The sequence below is a fragment of the Podarcis tiliguerta genome (genome assembly GCF_965153285.1).
Source record: "Podarcis tiliguerta genome assembly, chromosome: 7".
NCBI lineage: Eukaryota > Metazoa > Chordata > Lepidosauria > Squamata > Lacertidae > Podarcis > Podarcis tiliguerta.
Window position 1 is genome coordinate 38,979,971 of NC_139540.1, and position 19,409 is coordinate 38,999,379.

General features: G+C 40.9%; 1 protein-coding gene across 4 annotated transcripts in view; it reads right to left on the minus strand.

Moving 5' to 3' along the window:
* The window catches only part of SNTG1 (syntrophin gamma 1), a 208,540-nt gene that overhangs the window by 4,344 nt on the left and 184,787 nt on the right, over positions 1-19,409 (minus strand). For all 4 annotated transcript variants that reach the window (XM_083451163.1, XM_083451162.1, XM_083451164.1 and 1 more), the window contains 2 exons: positions 12,886-12,978; positions 3,502-3,612 (listed from right to left, as the gene is read on the minus strand). In XM_083451163.1, the coding sequence (XP_083307289.1) occupies positions 3,502-3,612; positions 12,886-12,978 (204 nt within the window). The remainder of the gene's footprint in view (positions 1-3,501; positions 3,613-12,885; positions 12,979-19,409) is intronic.

The following is a 19,409-nucleotide window of genomic DNA, read 5'->3' on the forward strand; positions in this document are numbered from 1 at the left end:
AGCCAGATCCCTCTTGCTCTTCTGACTTCTGGGGTTCAGAATATTTTTTTCTTGTTTTCCGCCTCCCAAAACTAGGTACGCCCTATGGTCCGGTGCGCCCTACGGTGCGAAAAATACGGTAAGTTGTTACATCTTCTGTAAACCCAGGAACAAAACAGAAATATCCTATTAGCTAAATGTGGAAACAGCAAAGAGGATGTGAACTTAAAGGATGTGTTCGCTGGGATGCTTTCTGCATGAAATATAAAGCACAGTGTCCCCAAAACAAATACAATTTTAAAAGGCTGATTTTGAGCTTTCAAAAACAGCATTATAGAAAGCTGTCCTTTTTCAAAAAAATCTTTACAATCAAAGGGTGAGGAATACATACTAAGCAATGAGGCATGATGCTGCTGTATTTCTATAATGCACTTGGTAATTCGTAATTAAAGCTGCATTGTAAACAATGCCAAAATTTGGCTAGCTTTCTTGCTTTTCACCATAAATAGTAGACTAATGAGTCTGACATTCTCAAGGAGCATTTCACATTTCTTCCAGATTTTTACTAATGTGTGCTTTGAATATATTGGATTGTAGCACTAAGTTAAAGTCACTTAATGGTACAATTGATCTGCTGGCAACTTGATTGCACAATAGATTAGGAGGGACAGTGGCAGGAGAGGCTGTGCCCATTCCACCTTTAGCTTATTTAAGGGGGTGGCTAGGTGCAGGCTGCCCTATTTGCTGACCATCACAGGATTTTTCACCCACCCCAGTATGTTAGTGGTCTGCCCAGGGGGGAAGCAGACGTGTGGCATACAGTCTTTGCTATGCTTTGCTTGGTCGTCATTTTGGGGGCAGGGAGGAATTTTCTTCTGCAAGCAATTTGGCATGTTTTCACCTACCTCACAGTAACTGTTACAACTTTGGGGGGATAAGGCATTGGGCTGGAGGATACACTGCTAAAGGGGTCTGGGAGGGGTGACTCTGTCCAGGAATCCACACAGGGACTGATGGGCCAATACACTCTTCAAATGGCAGCCTGTGTGGGGTTGTGGCACAGTACAGTGTCAAACCCACTAGGCTCCTGTCAGATAGTAGGTGTGTTGCCTGATGCTGGATACATGCCCAATGCCTAAGCCAAACCTACCCTTTCCTGTAATCAATAAAGTTGTGGCCTAATTCAACCCAATACCAGTCTCCTGTGCTCATTCTTTCAGCCTTCCCTGTACCAGTTGAGGACATAATGTGCCTATGGCGGCAATCCTCTGTTGTGCAGCAGTAAATCTCACGTTTCCAAAAACCTGCATGTGAACCAAACACATGGAATTTAATCTGGAATAAACTCCTCTCTGAATTCTTTTATGAAATGTATCACAAAAATACAAGTTTATTATTGGCTGGCAATTCCCAATGAGCCAAGATTTTTTCCTTAGAACTGTACCTGAGCAAGACTTCCTCTATCACTGAAGATTATAAAACTAGATTTAGTGTTATTTTATGTTCAGTTTGTAACTAAAGTTTTATGTCCAAGCGGGCAAACATGACTGGTCAAATGTGCAGGCGGCTGCTTTTATAGCATGGGCTTCTCACTTGTCAGGATCTATATATATTTTCCCCCTGTCAGAACTTACCTTACAATGGAGAAAGATTGCCAGACATACCCAGGTTAATGTTAGAGCTACTGGCCAATAAAATATTCTGTCAGTAACTGCACATGAACCCACATTTGAATTCTCTGTTCTTGATTAAACATATAGGTATAAGTGCAGGTGAACCGGAATTTGCTCTTTTATGAAGTAAAGTCTGACAGAAAATGTAAAATGCTCTGGCATGCTGCTCAATGCAATCCTGAGACACATGCTCAAACACTTTTACAGAGAACAGGATTTCACAGCAGTACTTATTGCAGGAACAAGACATCACATGTAATAATTTATCCTTTACTCACATGCTATAAGGAAGCACTAAAAATGAATATATGGTCGCTGTCCCTTGCCCCATTTTCTTCCCTGTAGATAAGCTGTCCTGGCATCAGATGTCTCTCACTTTGAGGGTTTGCAAGTTATAACAGAAGCATAAAACAGGAAGCTTCTTCTTCATAACATGCAAAAGTCTAGGACTCAGACCAGCGCCACACAATTCAAAGGGTTGGTGCTGACCTTCAAAGGCCTCATATACCTGAAGGAGTGCTGCCACCCCATCATTCAGCCCAGACACTGAGGTCCAGCGCCGAGGGCCTTCTGGTGGTTCCCTCACTGCGAGAAGTGAGGTTACCAGGCAGAGGGCCTTCTCAGCAGTGCCGCCCTCCCTGTGGAACACCGTCCCATCAGATGTCAAGAAGAAAAATAACTATACAACTTTTAGAAGACCTCTGAAGGCAGACCTGTATTGAGAAGTTTAAATGTTTGATGTTTTAATATGTGTTGCAAGCTGCCCAGAGTGGCTGGAACAGCCCAGCCAGATGGGTGGTGTATAAATAATAAAATTATTATTATTATTAAAGTAAATAGTCTTCATTCCTTCTCTTGTATATAACTCCACAATGTATAACCACAACACATAGACAAATCCACTAGCATTCCCCCACCCACACCATAACTGTTGTTACAGCAACGCTTTCTGACGAAGATTAGGAATCAGAGGGAAGAAAGGTGTACAAATTCTGTCTCAGCACAGTCTGCTGTTACCAGGTGGCTGAGAAGCAGGAATGGCATCAGCTACCTGATATAATAAATGAAGTAAGTATGTGGCATAATTTCACCTGGGTAGTTTAGTATTCATAGCATATGCTAAGCTCTGCCAAACCACAAAGTTGAAATGCATACCTAATAAATATCCGTAGCACCCTTTATCACAACATATTGTTATGAGTTTGGGGGAGGGGTAGACTCTCCATAATCTCTAGACCCAGTAAAGAGCTAGAATTTGAGAAACTCATGAATTCATGAGGTAAGAAAAGTCTGGTTAATTAAAAGCCAAGTGCTGTTTAGGATCACAAGCCAAGGCAGCTTCACATAGCTAGCCAGAGAAAAGCCAAGCTGTTAACATGTTGATGGCCCATGATGGCATCCATCAATCTCAAGAGACAATGGAGTGCACCCCATGGGGCTGCTATGTTAGGAGCACTCAAGTGACCTCCCCAGAGTACAAGCAGTGTGTATAGTTACAGCAACAGCCTTTTTGTATGTGTATTAGCTAATACCTTAAATAACTGGACTAGCTACTGAGGGGCAGACTTTTACACTGAAGGAACTGTCCTCTCAATGTCCAATTCCCTACTGAATGAAGACTACAATGCATCAACCTAGTTATCGGCTTGGCTTGGCTTTGCATGCAGCTCTGCCTGATTTTTAGTTTACTTTTTTCTAGTTCTCAGACAAAATAGCAACAGAACTGAGTGTTCATCTTGTTATTTAAGCATCAGTACACGAGCCTCAAATTTTGTTGTCTTCCCTGCCCCTGTTTACTTGATCTAATATCCTTCAGACAAGGGAAACATATTGGAGTTCTTGCTTTTACCTTTGCTTCAATCTGTTTAGTATCTGGATTTTGGAACAAGAATTTGATTTTGCTCTTGCCATCATCTGAAGACCCTTTAAGCTGGGAAAACTTGTACCGCCATAGTACAGCCTAAAGGGGGGGGGGGGGGGGGAAAGAAGAAGAAGAAGAAGAAAACATACACAGGAACATCAGCACACAAAATATAAGCAGAGAAAAAGTCCTTCTAGAGAACTTTATAACGTACCAATGATAATAAAATTAAACAAGAGCAGTGTTCTCTGCTCCAAAGTCTCTTTGATCATAAAACTGCATCACATTTTGACAGTGTCTGGTTCAGAGCACTCAGGCTGCATTTGTGAAATGTTCGTTGAAATCCTTTTAGCTCAGGCTGAACCTGGTTAACAGCAAAAGATAGAAGTAAAGTGAAGACCCCAATTTACACTATGTCAAATATGTGGTAAATAAGCCAGACTTCATCTCCTGTCCTGAGTACCTATTTATTGCAGATTAACTCATTTTCCTAGTGCAAAGTTAGTGTTCTGATAACTTCCATTTCAATAAAATTGGCCAAATGGGCTGATTAATGTTATGTAATGGAGCAGGGTTTCCAAATGGCTTCCTACCTGAGGGGGAAAACATAGGACTATCATCTTGTGCTTTAGAACTTCCTTCTACCCATCATGATCAAACTATATCTGTATGCCCATTTTTAGGTGAGACAAATACACCAATAAGATTGCCACACATGGTACTTTGGCTTCATTCAGCTCTAGCGAAAGCAAAGAAACCATCTGTAATTCCAAAACTGTAACCTGGAGCAATGGATCCAACTGCCTTTAGAGAAATTGTTCCCCAAAGAATGATGAAATATTACAAACTACCTATCAAGCAAATGCTTTGAAGCATCATCTACAAATCCTAACACCAAAAATTACAGCCTATTATTATTATTACTGCTACTTATTTAAGGTTACAACAATCTGAAATACAATATTAAAAACCATTTAAAAACTTACAATGACAAAGAATACAGACATAAAAAATAGGGTAGGCTCTAAAAATACACATCTCAAGTGTCAAAGGTCAGGGGAAAGATGTAGCCATTCAGCATTCACTGAATACGGGATGTGAATAAATGGTCGTCTTTAAGTTTTCGCGATGTAAACATGGGCTGCTATATGTAAGCCTTATGAAGATATTCAAATGTGAATATCTAAGCACATTCAATTCAAGGTCTCTCTGGAGTCTGGTTGTGCAGAACTGTATGCATTTAGGCTTTCTTAATGCTCTTTAAGTCAGGATGGGGCCTGCCACCATGATCCTGCTCCACACTCCATTTTGTACATAATTTGAATATTTGCATAGGGCTACTGTTAACTGGTCACCAGCCAAAATGTACTCTTATTTGCTTGAATTGTTTGGAATTAGTAAGACCAAGATACTGTCCCAAACTCTGCCCATTTTGAGGGTCGTGATGGAGTCACACAACATAGTGGAGCTATGGGTCAAGAGTGCTTGTTTTTCTGGCAAAGTGGCAGGTCTGTGGGAGTACTTATTCATGTGAATGTCTCAGCATCATGTACACTTGGTACAATAGTGTAGCATCCAAGCTTTTTACAGCAGTCTAGCATTCCATTCTGGGTGTCAGGATTCCCTCACACAGGTTCACTCAGTTCTTAAAACAACAGTTTAAAACTAAATGTTAGAACATATTATAATGTAATATACAATGAGTGCATTGGGATCTCAGGGCTGGGGAGCTCAAGTTCATAAATGCACATTTATGGCCAAAAATTATAATGTTTCCAATAGCCAGTATAAGTTTGGCTTTTCAAAAGTAACAGGTATTGCTGCTCAGCATCAGAGAAATATAATGGTTCTATAATGGTGGACAATTTTATAATTGTTTGTATTGTAGTTCTTTTTTCAGTTTAATTGAAGCCTCCCTGAAAATACTGTTGTATTTACATACAGGGTTTACATTTAGCAAAAAAAATAGAAGATTCCCCCCCCACACACACATTAATGTGGAAAATACTAATAGAGATAATGCTCTGTAATCCTTATTTGTAATCCTCCAGGTCACTATTAACCCCAAAGTGAAGAAGCAGATACTGAGGGTGAGATATTTAACTTGGGTATAAAATTGCTATGCTGAGACAGACCATCTGGTTCATCATTCTGTCTCTAGCTATGGACAAATGCCTAAGGGAAGCTTACATGAAGGGCAAGATGGTGACAACCATGTTAATCTGAAGAAATAAACATCCACTGATTGATCTTTGAAAACTAATCTAGCATTCTGGGCCATAACTGCAATCAATTTCAGTGGGTTAAATTAAGCATTTTAACCAGTCATCTCCAGCCTTTCATTCGCTTTACCCCTGCCTCTAGACTACCGATAAGCTTCATTTCAGCAATGACACATTGTGCAACTTCCCATTCTCAGATTTTAACAAAAGAACAAAAACAGTTCCAACTAAATGCCTGGGATATAGAGCAAAATCTTGAAAAGATTGTAATGTTGGCACTAGGTGTGGCTCCTTAGAGAGGGATTCCAAAGTCAAAGAGCCACAACAGCTTCTTTGCAGCTGTGTATTATATCTCTGTTCAAGAAATTTCTTGGCTATGGACCTCTACAGAAGATTTTTAGACACAATAAGATTGCTATAAGAAGACTAAGCTTATTAATCAAGGCTGGGTGGGAAATCTCTGTCCTGTGGGCCTAATTAGGCTCAGCATGAGTCCCAATTTAGACTGCAATGCTGCTTTCTCTAAACCATGACCACTTGCCCCACACCTGATAGTCTCATTTGTTGATGCACTTTCATTACCCTTCGAAGGCACTTGATGCAAGATCCTAATTGTCCATTTGCAGATGCTGTTTGGGCACAGGACACCTGCACAACATTGTAGCAAGGATCATGGACTTAGAAGGACTATAGTGATGTGGGAGGGGAGCTAAAGCAAGGGGAGAGGGTTTGCCTGGTGCCTGCCTTCACATCTTCACATCCAGCAGAGACCTTTTTGTTTTCCTAGACCTGCTTTAGCTTCTCAGTTGGCCTTCATTTCTATCAAATGATTTCTTGCTGCTTTTATCTAGCTATCATTATTATTTCTGCTATTGCCTGCTGGTTTTTTAAAACAAGTTTTTGGGGGGTTTTTTGTATTCTGTTTACATAAGCTGCCCTGGAAGCTTTGTTGAAAGGAGGGTTACAAATGCACATGTTCAGAAGGTCAAAAGTGAGCAGGAAAAAAACCAAAGCACAAAACCGCTACAAACCATGCAATGGCGGCCATCCAGGCACCAGCAAACAAAATGTACAGTAGTTGCAAGAAAAAGTTAATAAGCACCCTCCCTCTCTAACTTTTCTGTGGTCTTTTGATCATCACAAAACTTCTCATTTTCCAGTCCAAATTCCAGGATAATGCAGTATTCAAGAACTGCTTCTCAGCAAAATGAAAATAATGGGAACTATCAATATGCACTTGTTAGGAAACATTATTAATTTGACATTTCATACTACAACTGGCTGAACATATTTTACCCTATGTCAGGAAACCTGAACTTCCTACCTAATTTGTTGATTCTCACAGGCCTGGTCTGAAATGGTTTAGCATTAACTGCCTGAGCTCTGGACTTGTGTGCTCCTCATTTCCTCTTCTCGTATGGCTGCAAGGAGGAAATTGGAAACTTTGGTTTCCATTCTGATTTACCCACAGTGTATTGTTACATCCAAACTTTAAAGAGGTTCAGCTGAACCGTAATGTAGAGTTGGGGTGGCCAACCTGTAGCTCTGCAGTTGTTGTTGCACTATAACTCCCACCAGATCCAGACACTGTGGACAAGGCTGATGGGAGTTGTAGTTCAACAGCATCTGGGGGGCTACAGGCTTAGGAAAATAAACCAACTTCCTAAACCATGGGTTTGTTGGGATTTGGTTAGTTAAACTCTGGTTAGTTAAAAATAGAAGTGAAAACTACTGCTCTCCTTGTGCCTGCACTAGAGGAAATCAGAGGGCAGGGTGGCTAATGAAGCCCAGGCTCATTCCTACAACACTCAATTATAGTTTTGCATTACATCCAAATGAGGCCGACATAGCTCTTGTTAGAAACATCTGTTCCTCTTGATTTTATTAGAGGATAAATTTAATTGGGAAAGAAAACCCTCTAAAAGTATCACATTCTTATTGCTCTTGACATGGTATCATGCAAACACACTGTTCCAAGATGGGCTTAATACATCCTTCCTTGAATTCACTTTTGTTACAAAGCTTTGCTACTTAGCAGAGCTTGGAATTGGCACTCTGGGAAATAGGCAGTGTATCAGCCATCCCATCATGCCAGCTCGTTTCAACCAAAATGAAAGCTACCCTCAAGTGTGCCAGGTGCTGGGTTTGGAGTGGTGAAGAATCCTGATTACTTCTTAGGCACTTGCTTTTTTCCTTGGTTGGCACAAGTGATTTAATTTTAATTGGAAGCTGCAGAGTTAGCTTCATTGCCAGCTAATAATGACCCGATTTCAGAAAACATGGAAGCTGCTAAAGCCATCTGGCTTTGTGGTTTGAGGAATTTCAAAACCAAGAATATCCCTGTTGGAGAACACCAAGGATCCATCGAGTCCAGCATCCTGCTTCTAGAAGTGATCAGCCGGATGCTATCGGGAATTCTACAAATATGTCAAGAAGGCATCTGTCCTCTTGTTTGCCCCACAACAAATAATATTCAGAGACAAGCTGCCTCTGAATTTGAAGATACAGTTTAGCTGCCATGGTTAATAGTCATTCATAGGCATATCCTCTGTGAATTAATTTTTATTACCCTCTGAAGCCCCCTGTCTTACATCTAGTGGCAGCAACTTCCATTCAGTTAACTATGTGATGTGAAAAGGACTTTCTTTTGCTTGTCTTTTGTGGTAGAGAATCAAGTTTGCCTGCAGAAGGTCATGGGTTCAATCTCTGGCAACTCCAGGTAGGGCTGGAGAAGATTGCCTGCCTGAAACCCTGGACTTCCACTGCCAATCTGTTACGATATAGAAGCAATGCTGCTGAGAGCTGATTGCTTGAAAACAACACCACATGATGTTGGGAGTGTCTGTGGGAAACAGAGGGCACCGGAATTAGCTCAGAGTGTAATATGAGCTGTACAGGAAGTGTTTGTTCAGTCGTCTGCTGGAGTTTGCAGAGAGCAGACATGTTTTTTGTAACACTGCAAAGACAGAAATAAAGCCATGTAAATACGTTTCTGTCTATCTCTTTCCCCTGCCGGGGGGGGGGGGGCAGGAAAGAGGGGTGTGTTCTTCTCATGCTGAGAAGGATCGCCTATCGCGACCTCTGCCTGGATCCTGCCGGGAGAGCAGACCGGGAGGTCAACAGGAGACCAAGCCGGGTGCCTGGGAGAGTTGCCAGTTTCTCCTGATAAAGGCTTGGAATCCAACACAATCAGTGCCAAGATTACTAAGCAAAATGGACCAATAATCTGACTTGATATAAGGTAGCATTTTATGTTTATGGGGAAGGGCTACAACTCAGTGGTACAGCATCTGGTTTGCATGAAGGTGGTCTAAGGTTTAATTGGCTGCATCTCCAGTTAGGAATGAAAATATCCCCCATCAGAAACCCTGGAGATCTGCTGCTTTATCAGTGCAGTGGTCTGATTTGAAATAAGGCAGCTTCTAGTTTTTCTATTAATGACCACAACTTCCAATCTTTCAGTCACCTTTTTCATACCAAGCATAATTTATGCATAGTTATGCTCAGGCTAAAGGGGCAGGGAGCGTTACATAAATACGTCCTAGTTTGGTGATAGTGGAAATGAAACCCTAACAATACATACTATACTGCAAAGCCATGATACTGGATTCCAATAAAGACTGTAGGGAGTTGATTGCTCTTTTGGACAGAAAATTACAACATGGGAACTGAAACAACGACTGAACTACCATCAGTATAATGATAATGACACATTTCCATTTTCTGAACACAAAGTGGTAGGTGACAGTCTTGAACTGGCATATGGCACCAGGGAAGAATTGGTGGGGGGTGAACAACTTGATACTTCATCCAGATAAGATGGAAATGCTGTTAAAGGCTCCATTAATTTGAAGATGAGTATCCAATCTCTTCTGGATGAAGATGCTTTTTCTTCCAAGGTATGTACAGATGGATATGCTCCTGGATTCAGCCTGCACTTTTTAACCAGCTTTGGCTTGTTTGCTTGCCTGAGCCACAGGAATTGATCCTGGCCTCTGTATTCAATCCATAACAAATCTAAAGGATGCTTACTAAAGAATAATTAATTTGTGCTTCGTGTAATTTTAATATTTGTATGCTTTGTGTTTACACCTCTTGCCAGCTACTTTAGATGTTGTTTGCTATAGAAAAGTGAAGTAATAATAATCAAGAACTACAAAGGCTTTGAAACCCAAAGGCCATCACTCATCACCCCAACCCCCCGGTTTTTTATGAATAGCAGGAGAGATAAAAGGGTAAGGATCTCAAGTTTGAATTATTCAACTTTACTGGCATCAGAAAAGGAAAAGCAGCAGTAGGATTTTGTCTTCACTCATGAATTTCAAAGATAACGAAAAGGCTTTTTGAGTTTCTCAAAAAAATAAAAATACCAGGATAGATGATATGCTGTTATGAGTGTTGCTGCCACAAGTGATAAATTGTAAAGATCATTAATATTGGGTAGCAGTAGGTTTCTACTGAAAAATACCATTGCTGTGAGGTAGGAACCTTCATAGTACAAGCTCCTATGTGATCTGGAACCCTGCGCAATCGGTTCCTCCTCTTGTATTATTGTTAGCAGTGAGCAGAATGTCAGAATAAAGCTGTTGAATTCCTATGTTTGTGTCACCAACCTCAAGGAAGCTTCCTAACTGGACCAAAACCTTGGGCTTAGTCCCTTTATCTGCTTTCTGTGGGCAAGCCTTCTCCTACAATTCATGTAACTGGTGACAGCCCCCACCTCACCATGTCCTCAAAAAATGGATTCACTCAGTTGAGTCAGAGGCTCTCTCAAAGTTTGGTGAGAAAAGCTCAGAGATGTCAAAACCCTTCTGGCATTTTCTGTGGGCCAGATCAGGAACTTTTAAACACCGCTGATATGGATGATACATGCAGAAACTCTCACAATTTTCCTGCACATTGCTTAGCTGATCAATAAAGGCCCTGATTGATCAGAAGTGCAATTTTTGACATGAAAATTGAAGCTGTCAGAAATTTGGCCCAGCTCTTAATAATCAAAACACAGTAATGTGCACAAAGAGAATATGGATGGGGGTATGTGATAGGTTCCAAACCAAATTTATTCTTCTGGTCAAGTAAATACCTTGGGAAAATAATCTGCAATGTTCTTTGACAAGGCCTGGGGTATATTTTGGCAGTTGGGGGGGGCAAAATCAATGGAAAGGCACCCACTGACTTCAGTGAAGTATAGATCAGGCTTGTGGTAATCATGATAATGTAAAAGCTGATAGTATGTCAGTGGCCTGTCAAAGCAAATTACTTGCTTCAGGTGAATGAGCAAAGTAGGATTTTATAAGGCTAGAGAAAATATTACAAGGACTGAGGCTGATTCTAATGGTTTCTGTCTGGAAGGCAACTGACATTTCTCTTATTCTGACACTGTTGCCAGCTGGATATGTTGATTAAGATATCTGTGTGTGGTTTCTTCTGTTCTGAAAATATAAATCCGAAGCCATAACTATGTTAATAGTTTTGTTAGAGCAGTTTCCTATCTGATGGATTCTATCAGAGGAAACGGTGTTGAAAGAGATTTTAGAGGAGAGTAGCACCATGGAAGAAGAAAAACAAACTGTGCTTTGTTTTTCATGACTCTCATAGAGAAAGTACAATCTTGACATTTGACCAATGTGGATTGTGATTTTTCTATTAACATCTAGATAATAAAACAATCACCCTGATCCAGAGAAAACAATCTGCAAGTAGAAACCTATTTCACTCCATAACATTTGTTGTGAGCGGGAGCAGGAAACAGAAGCTGGCAGAGGCACCTTTTTTTTTTGAATTCATTATAGGTTATCAGCACTGTCAGAGCTCTTACTATGGAGGGGGAAACATCAGGAACACAACCAAAACCCCATTCTCTGCTTCTGGCTCCCTCAATCAGGGCCATGGAATGAAGGGCTATGATTCAAAAGCATATTGTCTGCATGCTAAAAGCTTCAGTCCCTTTTCTCATGTGTTTAAGAAATTTGTAGCAATGGGCAAGTTTGCACAGATTACATTTATAATTAGGCTTGTCAAAATGAGTTTCTCCCCTTCCTCCTTGAGACTGGAAAATTGGCTGAGTTTATTCTGAACCAGTTAAAAGCAAGAATGAACTCTGTCATTCTCCCAATGGCATCAATGTGAGTGCATTGCTTAATGCTGCTCTCATAAGCACCTAAATCCCCTTGCCTGGTGGCAGAACTTTCTGCTCTTGTGGTAACAGTATGAAGGGTTTATATTTCCCCAAGCTCCTGGTATCAGGATTGCTGCTGTGGGAAGGAGGGTGAGGCAAGGAAAGATGTCTCCACACATTCTCTGCCACCAGAGCAGCAGCACCTGCTACCAGGTAAGAGAGATTAGGTAAAGAAGAAGTTCATCTATGAACTGAAATAGAAAAAAACTAAACTAAACTGGAAAAGAATTCCAGAGATGCAATGATTCTCTTCAAATGGAATGCCATACTGAATGCCAAACTTCATGTGAACTTTGGCCATATCTCTAGAAGTTTGTCCCTTTTTAGAGCTTTTGAATTGTGTGCTTTATGATGTTCATGGAGAAGGGGGAGAGAAAAGGAAAGGAGATGGAACAAGTAGAAGAGCAGGGGCTGTAGAAAAGGATCAAGTCATGTATTCCATCTCAAGAACATTCTACAGAAATAAGTCCTGCAGAAACTATTTTAAAAAGCATATTGAGAATGTGATAGGATAAAATTATTATTTATTAAATTTCTATACTACCCTTCAGCTGAGGATCACAGGGTGCTTTACCATATAAAAACAAAAGAATGCATACCATAGTAACAAATAAAAACAATACCCCCAAGTTTTAAATGCCATAGATTGTTAAATTAGCCTAAAATCTGGGAGAAGAGGGATGTTTTTGCCTGGCACTTAAAGATATGTAACGAATGGGGCAGGCAAGCCTCCCTGGGGAGAGCATTCCACAAGCGGGGATCCACTGCAGAGAAGGCCCGTTCTCATGTTGCCACCCTCAGGACCTCTCATGGAGAGCCTCAGATTATGATCACAGGGTCCAGGTTGGTTCATATGGGGGGAGGCAAATACAGCATAGGGCAGACTTCAAACAATGGCTCAACTCTCAATTGAAAAGATAATTCTTGGTAATGAATCATTAACAGAGTGTAAACATCTTCTCATGGTCTTACCTTTGTTGCAGCGTCAAAGCATACGAAACCCATGCCAAAGTCTATGGTAAGCCCCATAAGATGACTCTCCAGAACACAGGCATATGTCTTGCACTAAGAAAGATTGAAAAACGCAGCATGTTAGATAGCGCTTCAGTTGAGTACATGTATTTTGAAAAATTATAGCTAAGGGGAAATACCTGTTTAGTTACTAATTAGCCCTGGCAAGAACAAAAGACATCTTTGCAAATAACACAAACCCTTAGCCATTCAATCAACTGGCTATTTGCATTCCATGAAAGAGAGCTTCTACCTCTACCTACATGGAGAACACATAGGGGCTGAGTGTGCAGTGGCGGAATAGCAGGCAGAAGCGGCAGAAACAGGCAGGGGGTTGTAGGGGTGGCGGCGGCAGCAGTGCAATGCAACACTTCCCATTTTTCCTCAAGTGGTGAAGCAGGATGTGCCACCCCTGACTATCTGGCTACAATTTAGCACAGTAGGTAAGTAAATACAGTGGTACTTTATGAACAACTTGAATTAAGAACACTGCGAACCTGGAAGGAAGTGTTTTGATTTGTAAACTTTGCCTTGGAATAAGAACATGTTTCACTTCCTTGCTGAGTGTGTTCCATTTGTAAATTGAGTCCCCCACTGCTATGGGAAAGCACGCCTTGGTTTAAGAACACTTTGGTTTAAGAATGGACTTCCGGAACAGATGAAGTTCATAAACCGAGGTATCACTGTATTGGAATTCAACTGTCTTTGCCTATTCCTCAATGTAAATGAAGTAATTGAGAGTGAAATGCATCACCTCCTAATTTCTGATCACACATGGAATACATCTGCTTGCATATGACTGGGGACACATGCACCTTTGGTAAATAAAGAGAGGCACTTTTGTCTGCAGCTTTTATGTCCCATTACTTTAATGCAAGATAAACATATTTCATTGGAAGTGGGTATGCAAACAAAATATATATAATGACTAGGTATTTGCCGTTGATGCAATGGCTCATGAAAGAAGACAAGGAATAAGAAGACTCTTAGGTTCCTAGAATTGTCCTAGTGGGGTTCTTGTGGACTTTGATCTAACCACTTGATGGACCTACATTTATCTATTTTTATGATTTGTATTATAGTTGACACCACCCCAATTCATTTTTAAATAATTTATGTCAGGAAATGTGTTGATAAGGGCAAATGACCAAATTTCCATTGCCAGCAAATTGCTAATACAGCACTTCTAACATAGAAGGAAATCGGAAGAACTCCCTTTATTTTTAGTTTCGTATCTCTCCAACCCCCCCCCCCCCCAATACAGTGTGACATTTTGGTTTGCGTTGATAAAATGAAACTGTTCAACACTGAGTTTCAGTTAACAACAAATTACATTCTTCCACTGAGCTCCTTGTTTGATAGTTGGCTTCTGGTTCCTAATGCCAAGCTAGTACTTCTCAGCACAAATTAGGCATTTTTCTGATCAGAACATCATTGTCAAGATGTGAAGTGCACAGCAGAGCTTGAAAAGGCCAAGCTACTCATCACAGAAGTGCTTATGAAAGATGCTACCTTTTCACATTAAAGTCAGAGACAAATCTCTTGAAATCCTTCTGAGACCGATGAAAACCCTAGTTTAGAGCTGGAAGAACAATGACTTAAGGACTTTTTATACAAAATAAATGTTTAAACAGAAACTGCCAAGCAGAAATAATCTGATTGCTAATTAGGTTGTCCATTGCAAAGTGATTCCTATCAATTTAAATTCAGATTTCTGTTTTCTGCCAACAGTAGCTCCCCCCCCCCAATTTCTCAAATCATATAATTCATAACTAACATGATTTCAATAAACAAACAAATAACATCAAAACCTAAAGTGGCTCACCTGTAAATGCAGTCACAGATATGGAAAAGCACCTGCACAACCTACTGGTGGAACTTTCTAGAAAGCTCTGGAAGACTGGGTATGCTGGATCCCTTCCTTTACACCCCTGCATAGTATCAATTACTGCATGGCCTTTGGGAGAAATGTCCATGGTGGCAACAATTTGTTTCCTGAGCACTTTCTGCAAGACTTCTGCAAAAAACTTTCACATTTTAATGATGTCAGCCTCTTTGAGGCATGTGAGGCAGTGACTGCGAAGATCAAGAACTTTACTCACACAGTTGCTACACTTTTTGAAGATAGCCCTACTCAGCATCAGGGCAAAATTCAAGGAGGAAAAATAAAGAGTGGAGAGGGGGAGCATAGAGCGAGAGATGTCTCTTTGTGCCACTGCTTTTTGCACAAATGAAGAAGGGAGCCTGAAGGGCTGACTCTAGATTCTTAGCCCATACAGAGATCACAAATGAGTTCACAGGGATGAGAGGGGCAAATCCAATGCTGTCAGTCTTCCAAAGCTTCCTAGAAGGTCCCTGTGAACAGGCCAGGCACATTCCCATATTTGGAACAGAACAGAACGCACCAAGAATAACCAGTTAGTTGGGACACTGAGATGGGTATTCATTGCACTACTTATATGCTATACTTCCACATCTTTAAAAGTGATCATTTTGTAAACATATGCAGGTTGCAAAGTATGTGTCAGGTGTCTAATTCCCTTATCAAACCAAAAGGGTTACTAGAGCTCTTTGAAACGGCAGTGTTTTGAAACAAGTGCTATTCAATATGCACCACCTTTGTGTGGTCTTTTGAGATAAGGGACAGCTTTTTCAAGCAATTCTAGGCAGCCCATGTTTAGATGTTGGCAAAGGCATAAAAATAAGACAAACTAAAGTGTGATATCTTCAGATGCTAAAGGAATTGTCCCATCCCAAATAGATGGCTGAAAAAAGGGGGAAAGGTAGGATTGAATGGAAGAAGAGCCACAGAAATTTGGCCCGTAGCCAGCTGAGGAGACAAGCTTTCGTGATTCTGCATTTGTCTCCAGGGCTGTTGACTTTAGATTATGACTTTATTATCTCCCACGACAACCACAAAAATTTGGTGGGAAGCAAAGAAAGTCAGGGGGGAGGGGGAGATGGAATGAGAAGAGCAAGAGTCCATTTTAGAAAAGCTCTGCTAGAAAATGGATAGTATGAATCATTTTCTCAGCTGCCATTGCCACAGCAGTCCTCAAAAAGTACCATTTATAATTCAAACCACTGAGACATATTTTCTATACAGCATGATAAAAATTGGATATAGCTCAGATGTTGGAGCCAAGTGTTCCACAGGTGAATATGGCATGGCTCAACAAAGTATAAATACTGGCCTGGATCTGAAGAATTGATCCATGGGATTTCATTATCTCCTGCCACAACAGGCACTTGTTCCTCCCCTCAAAAGGTAAGGCCCAGGCAGGCACAATATGTGACCCATCAGAGCAGCAAAATAGCCAGACCGTAGAACAGTGATGGAATAAAATCTTTATTGACAGCAAAAGGCAGGGTAAGGGATTATGAAATCATTCCATGATGGAATGGGTCTCCTGGGTTTGGACCACCCCAAACCCATTTCATGGGAGTCAGCCAGTGCTGAACTTTGTGTAGTGCAAGCCAAGCAAGCAAGGTCTCACTGGGTGACCAGGGTGCAGATTCCAACCAGGCACCTCAACCCAAGCTTGGAGGTACCATGGTCAATTGTCCCCTCGGGCCCTTTATGGGCTCTCCCATCCTATGTGGATCCTGCCCAATGCCATTTCTGCCCTCAACAAACAATGTTGTTCCGCCTAACAAAGGAAGACCATAATTTCACTGGGGGAAAGGTGGGAGGGAAGTGCCAATCAGGTTGAGTGAAAAAAATTATTTCCCGCCCTGTCAACGAGCTACTCAAAATTGCTCAGTGAAGGTTCTAACCAGAGGGTGGGCGGGCGCCAAGTGGAAGGCTTTCCTCTCCCCTTTGTAAGACTGCATTTTGCTGCAGTCTATGGGCCCAACGCTGCTGGGCAAAGGCACCCCATGCTTACTGGGTGTGGAACGAGGCTTCCTGAGCTGAAACAGTATGTGAGGGACGGCTGCTAGGAATCATTGTTCCCCCCACCCCCAATATGTAGACGCACCTTTCATATTCATGTGCAGGGAACTTTGATTCCAAGCCTCTGAATACAATCCAGAGAAACTGAAGCCTGCCATTGGAATCAAACGTAGCATACACGGTTACACATTTGTGTATATGTGAATTGCACTCAACTAAAACAACAACAACAACAACAGCATTCCTGCATCCAGTTAATTATTATTAGTCCTATCAAAGTTCAAAAATTTAGAGCAGAGTACATAGATGCTGTCTCTTTTTTTGTAAGATTTCCGGAAAATGTTTATTGTAAGAGAAATAAAATTAAATACTGGGCTTAAAATGATTAGCAAAAACTAGTACATAAAACATCCAGTAAAAGTAATAGGAGAAAATAAATGATTTTTGATTTTGTGAGTGAAACAAATCATTCCACAGAGAAAAATAAAAAACAAAGTAATCAATGGAAAGCCTCATAAGCAGCCATATTTGTGACTCAACTGCTTGTTAAAGCTCACCAACTTCATGTAAGTTTTATTAATATTTAGTATATTATGTAGTAATAAATGTTATGGGCATAAATGTTTAATTTTATTAACTTGCAAAAAAAAACCCACAATTGCTTCCTTTTGTCATATCTTTCAGTTATAAAAATGATTAAAACACAGAGATCATTGGGCTGGAAACAGAGCCTCATAATTCTTTTTAGTCCCTCAGACACCTTACTTAGGGTTTGGATGCTCACTGTTACACACATTCATAAATGTATCCCTATCTCAAATTTCTGGGCAAAGTAACTTCTTTATGTAAAGGACTGCAGTGGCGCCTTGTGTTGAAGAAGTGATGTGGGTTACTTTAAAACACAGGTGTGATGAACCTGTGGCCCTCTGGATGACGTTGAACTACAACTCTCATAATCCCTGACCATCGGCCATGCTGGCTGGGGCTGATGGGAGCTGCCATTTTCAACACGTGGCAAGCCAGAGGTTCCCCACGTCTGCTTTAACCTGTGTGGCAGGTAAGCATGAGGAAGTAACTTTAGACTGAAGGAAAGTTCTGTTCTAAACGCACCGGCCATCCACCTTAGTGTTCTAATTTAGCAGTTCAATACCTCTGCAAGTGCTAGATTTGCTCCATCAATCACTTCACCTAAGGATCAGTCTTCCCCTCCCCACTCCCCCAGCTACAAAGCTATGAGTAACAAGCACAACTCCTAGCAGGAAATATTGAAAGGTGAAAGATTATAACGGGCTTTGAGCAGCTGTCACAAATTGGTAAAGAGATATTAATGTGCACCACAGGTTAGAGTGGTAAAGGGTCAGTCTCTAGCCTCTCACTCTCTGGCTCCTAATCAGAGGTTTTATTTCACCTGTAGCTTTTCAGCTTACTTTAATTAATCCCCTTTGCTGTGAACTTGGAGAGAATAAATTGAAGAATGCTGCCAAGAGAGCACACAATGTCAAAGTTCGTACAGATCTAATATAAACCGTTAAAACATTACACCTGCCATAAAAAGAGTGAATTATTTGCTTTTGATTATTGATTTCACACGCTGAAAAAGATGAAAAAACCCCTATTCGGAATGAAAGTTTCCCATATAAGAGGCAACTCAATATTTAATCTACCATGTGCAAAAAGTACAGAATCTTAAAACTGGGTCTGTGAATAATTCAGTTGCCCTAATTCAGGAGCAGAAACCGAAGCATTATGTTCCTCAGGTCCCAAAACCTGAAGTATACTATAGCTTAGTAGGAGATGTTTAAAGTGGGAGAGAATTCAATGGAGGAAAAAGCTCATCCAAGCCCATTTCTAAAGTGGAAAAGGTTCGGAGACTCTTGGCGATTAAGTTCATGCCAGAATTCCAGTTTTCAAAAATCAGTGTTGGAACAAAATCATAAATGCAAGTTCGAATTATTACAAAGTTCATAAAGGTACAAATCAGGATAAACTAGTCATGCTGGCCACATGACCCAGAAGCTGTACGCCAGCTCCCTCGGCCAATAAAGTGAGACGAGCGCCGCAACCCCAGAGTCGGCCATGACTGGACCTAATGGTCAGGGGTCCCCTTAACCTTAATAGTTGTACACTATGACTGTTGTTTAAACAAAGCTGTAGTGCATATCCCACTGATATCCCACTGATCTGAGTGAGATGAACTATCTGCAAATCCATTATACAACATGTAGAACACACCACTGCATACATTTCCTAACAAGATGCATTTTCTTTTGTAAAGGTTGCCCCATTATATTACAGAGAAGCATTCCCTGCCCTCAAGACGCTAGGTGATTTCCCCAGGTTTCTATGTGAAAAGAAGGAGCTTTGGCTATTCTGTATATGTAAAAACTCAAAATAGTAACCAGGTTCTGTGCCTCTGCCAACTGAATCAATCTGATTGATCTGCCAAACAGTGACTGCATATCAACTTGAAACACATTGTAATTAATTGAAAATGGGCTAAGAAGTTTACAGGGTTAGAGGGGAGGGGAGTCATTCATCAATCAGTATTGCAAAATCGTAATGCTTGCATTAAAAGTGCATTATTTGTGAT